The sequence below is a fragment of the Penaeus chinensis genome, chromosome 22 (genome assembly GCF_019202785.1).
Source record: "Penaeus chinensis breed Huanghai No. 1 chromosome 22, ASM1920278v2, whole genome shotgun sequence".
Taxonomy (NCBI): domain Eukaryota; kingdom Metazoa; phylum Arthropoda; class Malacostraca; order Decapoda; family Penaeidae; genus Penaeus; species Penaeus chinensis.
The window spans coordinates 25,802,476-25,811,733 of NC_061840.1; the positions used below are offsets into that span (position 1 = coordinate 25,802,476).

The 9,258-nt window shown below is 33.6% G+C and overlaps 1 protein-coding gene across 3 annotated transcripts; it reads right to left on the minus strand.

Moving 5' to 3' along the window:
* Positions 1-1,834: 1,834 nt before the first annotated feature.
* LOC125036892 (U11/U12 small nuclear ribonucleoprotein 25 kDa protein-like) lies at positions 1,835-7,947 on the minus strand. Of its 3 annotated transcripts, none has more exons than XR_007115931.1 (5): positions 7,868-7,947; positions 7,024-7,194; positions 6,131-6,228; positions 5,483-5,711; positions 4,773-4,910 (listed from the first exon to the last, which is right to left on the minus strand). XR_007115931.1 is itself a non-coding variant. In XM_047629829.1 (4 exons), the coding sequence occupies exons 2-4, from the start codon at positions 4,897-4,899 to the stop codon at positions 2,149-2,151; spliced, it is 630 nt and encodes a 209-aa protein (XP_047485785.1). In that variant the 5' UTR covers positions 4,900-4,910; positions 5,483-5,621; the 3' UTR covers positions 1,835-2,148. The 3 variants fall into 3 exon arrangements, 1 of the variants encoding a protein (XP_047485785.1); XR_007115932.1 differs by having other exon boundaries at positions 7,842-7,945; XM_047629829.1 differs by lacking the exons at positions 6,131-6,228; positions 7,024-7,194; positions 7,868-7,947 and adding exons at positions 1,835-2,337; positions 3,914-4,063 and having other exon boundaries at positions 4,609-4,910; positions 5,483-5,621.
* Positions 7,948-9,258: the final 1,311 nt, after the last annotated feature.

Here is a 9,258-nt window from a genome sequence, read left to right on the forward strand (position 1 = left end):
TAAACAAGTGAGATCTGATAGGCCTAAATGCCTCTCTGGTGACTAAATACTACAGAAGCCATCTATGGGTAAACAAACCACAGTGGACATTGCATGTACCTGGTGCAAATCATTTCAGATCAAGCTCGTGCCCGTGCACGCGCGCACACACACACACACACACACACACACACACACACACACACACACACACACACACACTCACTCACTCACTCACACACACACACACACACACACACACACACACACACACACACTCACTCACTCACTCACTCACTCACTCACTCACTCACTCACTCACTCACTCACTCACTCACTCACTCACTCACTCACTCACTCACTCACTCACTCACTCACTCACTCACTCACTCACTCACTCACTCACTCACTCACTCACTCACTCACTCACTCACTCACTCACTCACTCACTCACTCACTCTCTCACTCTCACTCATTCATTCATTCATTCACTCATTCCCAACAGGGATGGCATATATATACATACCATGGACAATGAGAGTTAAGCTTATTAATTGTTTTTACATAAATGGCTCCAGAAGTGCCTAGTCACCAAGGAGTCAATCGCCTCTCCCATCTGTTTAAAATTCTCTATGATTTTCTGAAATGTTCTTTCATATTTCATATTAACATAAGTACTGTTAATAACATTATGAAAATCATAATTTCAGTAATAATAATAATAACAGCATTGATATTAATATCATCTTTTAAAAATCCCCCAAAACACTAGGAAAGTGGAAAGCAAGTAGCCTACCACTTGCCTGGTGGAGCCATGTGTGTGTAATCACTTTCCACAAAACAAAACTACAGTGAACATTACACATTCCTAGCATCAGTGGGTTAAATCTCTATCTCTCTCTCTATCTATCTATATCTCTCTCTTTATTGCTCTCTATCTGTGTGTGTGTGTGTGAGTGAGTGAGTGAGTGAGTGAGTGAGTGAGTGAGTGAGTGAGTGAGTGAGTGAGTGAGTGAGTGAGTGAGTGAGTGAGTGAGTGAGTGAGTGAGTGAGTGAGTGAGTGAGTGAGTGAGTGAGTGAGAGAGAGAGAGAGAGAGAGTGCGTACGTGTGGAGGTGCATGCATGTGCGTGTGTGTGCTACCTCTATATGACTGTACATAAATATTAAGCTCTCTTTATTATTCTTTATACATTAAGAAATATGATAATAACTAATTATGTGTATGAATACTGAAGGACCTCTACAGGAATTTAGTGACATACTTATGAAGTATGCAGCTTTTTATTTATTCCCATTCAAAGTCATCTAACAAAAGTCGATGAATAACCTTAGCAACGATACAGCAGATAATCTCTTATTAATCTGTCAGTCAGTTGCCTGAGTATTTGTTAAATACACAATCAATTAATCTTTATAAAACAAATCATTCCTCGCGTAGTCAAATGCCTTTAAAAGATAAAAAAAATAATATGAACAATAAAAGTTCTGAAATATGCAAAAGTCTACTGAGGGTTGTCTTTCATTGCACTTTATATAATGCTGCTACCAGACCTCTTGTACATGCTGTTATTTGAGAATAAAATGATGACAGGAATTCTAAAATGAACGATGAAATGATGTCTTATAATCCAAAAATATAAAAACAGGTTTCTTCGTGTGATAGCTTCCTTAGCTACCTAGTCATAATCATGATAGGCATTGCATTTTAATATGCTTCAGAGCAGATTTTAAACATATGTATATTTTGCTCAAGTATATTGTAGTAATTATGTATGAGTTCAATAAATAAAATGATTTTATCTATACAAGTCTTTTACAATTCTGAGAAAGAGTGTTTGGGAAATAAGAGGAGAATGATTTATTTATATTTTATTTATGTACACTACAAATGATCATAAAAGCATACTCAGCAATAATATAAAACCAGCAGACAGTTTTCTGTTCGGGAATATGCTTTACGAAATTTATAGTTCAACATATATTATTAAAAATCACATCTCTAAATTGCTTTCAAGAATCTAAGAAAAAATGCTGTACAATTTTTACAAGACATGATACAGCCATAACATTAGCTTGCCCATATTCACATCATTACTGCTATGCATCCAAATTTTCACCTTGTAACTTTAAACACTGTTGTGAAATAGACCGAGGTAATACATTCCGCTCTACCTTACCTTCCTGCCAGATTTGTTTCGTTCCCTTAGTCTCTTTATGAACGTGAGACTGCATTTATTTTTCACACCAATTTCTAGTAATTTCTTACGGTCATCTGCCAGTTTCTCTCCTTCATAGCACAGCCAGTATGTTTTCCAAATATATTTCCAATTTATTTTCTTCTTGACTCCTTTCCTGTTCTGAAAAATTCAAATATATGTTAAATATGCAAATGGAATATTTTGTCGAGTTGAGCAAGGTTTAACCCAATGCTACCGGGGAAAATGAATAAAAAATGGGGAAAATGCTGTGCTCATTTTCTATATTTTTTTTTTTAAATGTCTCTGCACATAGATGGTTCTGCTAGTGCTTTGCCACAAAGGAGTCAATTAGTAGACCTTGAAACCTTACCTGATTTGAATTGGCAGGAAAAATGTATTTTTTACGTGCTATGAATATCGATGGTGTTATGTTTATTATAAACATTATAATTACTATAATATTATAAACATTATAATTACTATAATATTATAAACATTATAATTACTATAATATTATAAACATTATAATTACTATAATATTATAAACATTATAATTACTATAATATTATAAACATTATAATTACTATAATATTATAAACATTATAATTACTATAATATTATAAACATTATAATTACTATAATATTATAAACATTATAATTACTATAATATTATAAACATTATAATTACTATAATATTATAAACATTATAATTACTATAATATTATAAACATTATAATTACTATAATATTATAAACATTATAATTACTATAATATTATAAACATTATAATTACTATAATATTATAAACATTATAATTACTATAATATTATAAACATTATAATTACTATAATATTATAAACATTATAATTACTATAATATTATAAACATTAGTAACAGCAAAATAAGATAGCGTAAAATATTTTCATGAATCAAAGAAAAGGGTAAACGGGCGCGACAGGCAATACTCGTAATTGGCTCACTGGTGGTTTAGTAACTCACAGTGGGCATTGCAAGTATGTACATGTCATGCCCGTTGGCACTGGGTTAACAAATCAATTTCTTTGCTGTCAAAAATTACATACTTTTTCATTAGTACAGTGGCAACAGATTAAATATCTGGATATAACTTTGTGGCCGTGTGAAAGCAACATGTAACTGAACATAAAAAACAAAAAAACAAAAGACAAATGAAATGAAACATGATTTTCCACTACATTAGCAGGAGTCAGTTTTTAGGCATTTGGCAAATATTGGTGCTTTGTATTGACAAAAATAAATTTATAATCAGTTTAGACCTTTTGTAACAAATACAACATATATAACAACTTCAAGATCTAATTTAAAATAATCCTAAAAATTATACATACAAGTATAAATAAGTCCTGTAGGCCTCAAAGGTTTTATATTTCTAAAATATTATCCTGATATATCTAATATATTTAAAGAATTTAAGTACCACATTTGCTCTTGACTGAATTCCAAAAACTAATTAAAGACACACATACACACAGGCACACTTACACACACCTATAAACTTACATGCACAGATTTACCTGATGTTTAAAGTATGATGTATGAATCCTTAACCTACTGTAAATCATAGTATATTTTTTATCTCAATCTAGTCAGCAATAACACTGTCTGTTTACTTCCCTTTCCACTATCATTAACACACTCAGCTACTTTCTATGTGGCCTGTGAATATATCACATACAATACCAAATGGCACTACCTACCAGCATGAGAGCAACATGATTTTTCAGTGCCTTTTTCAGATCATGGACAGTCGCTTCACGGGGAACAACTACACACCAGAATCCACCATCAGCTTTCTCAATGTACACTTTCATTGCTCTTCCATGTTCTAATTCAATTAAGGCATTGACCTGAGGGGAAAATATAGCATAAATAGAACAAGTCTCTTTTTTTTTTTATACCACATTACATATTAATATAATACACATGTTATCCCCTTCTCTGTACCTCACACTTTTCTTCCTTAGGATAGCTGGCACACTGAATTTTCACAAGTTTATACAGAAGATGACAATGTTTGGTAACTGTGATTACCTTGTTCATATTCAAGGTTAAGATAATCTTGTCTAATTGCTATGACTTGGACTGATACCTTGTAAAACAGTATTTCTCTCTATACATACTGGTGTAAACTGCAAGCACATATCTGACAAAAGAGTTATCATACACAACCTCTTATATCTTCCCTTTACAATCCAAATCCTCCTGCATTTACTGAAGTAAACTTCAGGAAATGCAGGACGATGTGTAAAGGAAAAATTTCTTCCGACTCCAGAAAAATCAAGTATAGAACTATCAGCAAAAAAACGAACATTAAGTACATAATGCCTTATTTGCTTTCACTTCAGGGATTTCAAGTTGATCACTAAATCTACCACAAACCTAAATCTCTCACCTCTTCAAGAGTTACTTGTGGATGAAGATCATTCAGTATAGGATCCTTTTTAAGAAGCTGACACAGAGCTTCCTGAAAGAACTTTTTCAGTTCAGCATGAGAAAGGGTCTCAGAATCGAGGGACTCCGCCTGCTGTGGCTCTTCTGCTTCATCAGAGGCTTGAGGGGACTCTCTGTCTCCAAGATTATTAATATCTGCTCTAGGGATCAAAACATCTGAAGCAGCTGCCCTCATTTCATCAGCATCAGGGCGCAACTCCTCATCTATATTGCCTTCCTGGTAGGCTTCCATATTTTCACTGTCTGGAATACATTATCACTAATTTTTTTTTTTCTTTTTTTTGGGGGGGCAAGGTATATCCATTCTGTGGTAATCATAATTAGAAAAATAAATAAATATACAAACAAAATAAAAGTAAACATATTTTCAAAAGGCAAGGTAAATCTTTCCTGAAACAATAACTGAATAATTATAACTAGAAAAGATATTAATCAATTAATTAAAAATAAAAAGGCAAGGTATATCCACTCTGAGCTAACCATCCAATAATAATAACTAGAAAAAATATAAGAAGTAAATAAATCACCAAAAAAAAAAAAGTAAACCCCTTCTGAGTTAATTATCAAATAATCATGACTAGAAAAAATATCAAATATTTAAAAATTAATTAATTATTGAAAAAAAAAAAAAAGCAAGGTACAGCCATTCTTAGTTCACCACTAAACATTTATACCTGGAAAAAATCAAATGAATAAACAGATAATAATAATAATCAAATCAAATAAAAAGCAAGGTACATCACTCTCATTTCATCACCCAATAATCATAACTAAAGACAAAACTTACAAGGAAAATAAATCTCTCAATAACTTACCAACAAAACCTGATGCGACTCAGTTCTAAACCACAAGAGGCAGGAGGTATATACGTCTGCCTTACGTTAATTCCTCAGTCTGTTGATCGGATACATGGAGGAGGATTCTTCTGTCCGTCTCATCCTTGAGGCCGAGCTCGAGTCTGTCTACGTTCCACTGCTGGCCGTAATCAGGGCGTGATGCAAACAGGTACAGGGTTCCAGATAATTTGGATCCTTTGACGGGTACCTGGTAAGGAGAGTCGCTCTGGATAATGTTCATCTACATCTCGTACAGTCAACTTAATGACAGTCACATTATGTATAAACCATTTAAATTAATAAAGTAACAATTAAAAATATGGCTACAATTCATGACCTACACCTGCACACACACACACATACACATACAAACATGCACATATGCACGAACACCCCCCCCCCCCCCTCACACACACACACAAACGCTCAAATACAAGAATGCAAAGAGGCCAACATGTCCAAATGCCCACACATACAAAATCTAATAATAATAACAACAAAACAAAACAAAAAAATAATAATAATATTAACAATAACAACAACAACAATAATAATAAAAAGTTAAAAGCTAAAAACTAATAAAAAAAAAGAAAAAAGACAGAAATTGAGAATGAAAGAAAGCCAAACCTGAAACTGGGCTTCCTTCCCCGTGCAAAAATTATTGGCACTGTCTCCAAGGTCCAAGCTCCCGTCTCTTATAGGCTCTCCCATCAAATGTGCAACACCTGAGAACATGCCGGTAGTTTGTATCATTATATATATCCAATTCAAATATGTTATTTAAAATGATATTTATAATAATAATGATGATAATAGTAAAATAATTATAATAATAATGATGATAGTCAAATAATAATAATAATAATGATAATAGTCAAATAATAATGATAATAATGATAATAGTCAAATTACAATAATATCAGCATTAATAACATCAATAACAATAATATAATAGTAATAATAGTTGCAATTACAGTATTAATCATAATAGGCCTAAATACAGCCACTGATTATAATGACACCAACAACAATAATGGCAGTTGCAATAACAATCATAATAAAGGTAACAATAACAACCACAACAGCAACCATAACATCAATGATAATAAAAGGACAGCAAAAGCAATAAAATATTAATGATATCAGTGGTTCCTAACCTATAGCCCATATCCTAATTCAGACACTTAAACACTGCCACATATACTTGGGTAATTTACAGTTCAACAATGGAATAAAAGGGCAGTAGGCTATAGAAAAATTTATGTACTAACCTGTCTGTTACTTTCAAAACATGTGACATATTGGTTACTATTTGTATATATAAGAGAGATATCTACATCTAAATGAAAAGTATTTGCAAGTTTTATGCATAGGATGTGGTCATTTAAAAAAATGATAATCAGCTGATAACTTTTACTATTTTCCTTTTAAATATATCCCCAACTAGTAGATTTTTTTTTTTTATTTTAATTACTAAGGCTATGTACAAAAGAAAAGTCCTGCCATTAATTCTAACTCACCTCTATTTGACCTTAGAATCTTTAAACTCTCCTTGAAGTACTCTGACTGCTTGATATTGTCTTGAATGCGAAGCTTGAAATAGAATCCGCTGCTCAGAACAACCACACCTCCAATGGCAGCTACTCGAGCTAAAGAACGCACACTTGCCATTCCTTGTCACATCTAAAATACTGTGAAAACATCTGGAATCATGATTTATATACAGATTTGTCCATCAACCCACTAATATTTAAATTAATCAAACCTGTTGTTGCATAAGTTTTCTGAGCTTTTTATCAAAATAGTAAACTGGGCCGCAATCCAAAGGAATAAATGAACTTTGACTCCATGTGATCAAACGAACTGCAGCTCACAATTTTCAGATAAAGGAAGATTGCTAAGCACTGCTATGAGAAAATAGGTAAAAAATATAGTAAAAATAGATTCTTATATATATATGTATGTATATATATGTATATATATACATTTACACACAGACACAGACACAGACACAGACACAGACACAGACACAGACACAGACACAGACACAGACACAGACACAGACACAGACACAGACACAGACACAGACACAGACACAGACACAGACACTCACACTCACACTCACACTCACACTCACACTCACACTCACACTCACACTCACACTCACACTCACACTCACACTCACACTCACACACACACACACTTTGCTATCAATGTTTTCGTAAAAATACTTAATTTAGTTTCAACTTTTGTCTATGTTATTTGTAGAACACTATGTAAATGACAACAAATGCAGACATCCTCATGTTATAGTTCGGGTTATTTCTTCATGAATTACCTGAAATACCCACAAAAATTACTAACACGGTATGTTAAAAATCCTCTGGTATTCTGGCTCGAGGAACAAAATGTAAACAAACTGTTGCCGGAAACAAAGCGGGCGCAGGACTCTCCTTTTTTCAGAGACCGCAAGATTAAAACATATAATTAATAATAACCCAAGTTTGAAACATATGATTGATAATACCTCAAGTTTAAAGGATGTGATTAATAATAATCTCAAATTCAAGATATGTGGTTGATCGTAACCTGAAGTTTGAAATATATGATCAATGATAACCTCAAGTTTAAAATGTTTGATTAATATTATTCTCACGTTAAAATGTAAGATTAATAATATTCTCACGTTAAAATGTATGATTAATAATATTCTCACGTTAAAATGTATGATTAATAATAACCTCAAGTTTAAAAGTTGCCACACACACACACACATGAGTCTGTGTATATATGTATATATATATATATATATATATATATATATATATATATATATATATCGGAAAACATTTGAGAGGTCGAGTTGCAAGTTTTATTCATTATCAATGCGAAATTATTTACCTCTCTTTATACAGGGAAATTTAAGAAAATGTATGTTTGTATTACTTTAAAAATTTTGCCTGAATGTGCGTTTTCCGGTAAAGCAAATTACCGTAGTCCGACGGCGAGGCGACCATCTCCGAAAGATAGCAACTTAACTAGCGCCATCTCTTGCCGCTTATTTATGAGAAAAAAACAATGGCAGGGAGATGGACTACTAAAGTTTTTCTAAATTATGTCTGTAAGCAAGGGTTATTAGTGTCATTTTACATGTTTTTCTAGAGGTGGAAAGGTGTATTTGGTCAATGGGCGTGATCCTTCTCTTCTCGTGAACAGTACTTGTAGGCAGGTAATATAGACATTTCCGGAGGGTATAAAGAGGGTGTGAATTACTAAAAAGCTAGTCCTCATTCCGTTTGATTTTCTTACGTCATCAAAAAAGTACACGCGCACACATTTACACACGCGCACACATTTACACACGCGCACACATTTACACACGCGCACACATTTACACACGCGCACACATTTACACACGCGCACACATTTACACACGCGCACACATTTACACACGCGCACACATTTACACACGCGCACACATTTACACACGCGCACACATTTACACACGCGCACACATTTACACACGCGCACACATTTACACACGCGCACACATTTACACACGCGCACACATTTACACACGCGCACACATTTACACACGCGCACACATTTACACACGCGCACACATTTACACACGCGCACACATTTACACACGCGCACACATTTACACACGCGCACACATTTACACACGCGCACACATTTACACACGCGCACACATTTACACACGCGCACACATTTACACACGCGCACACATTTAC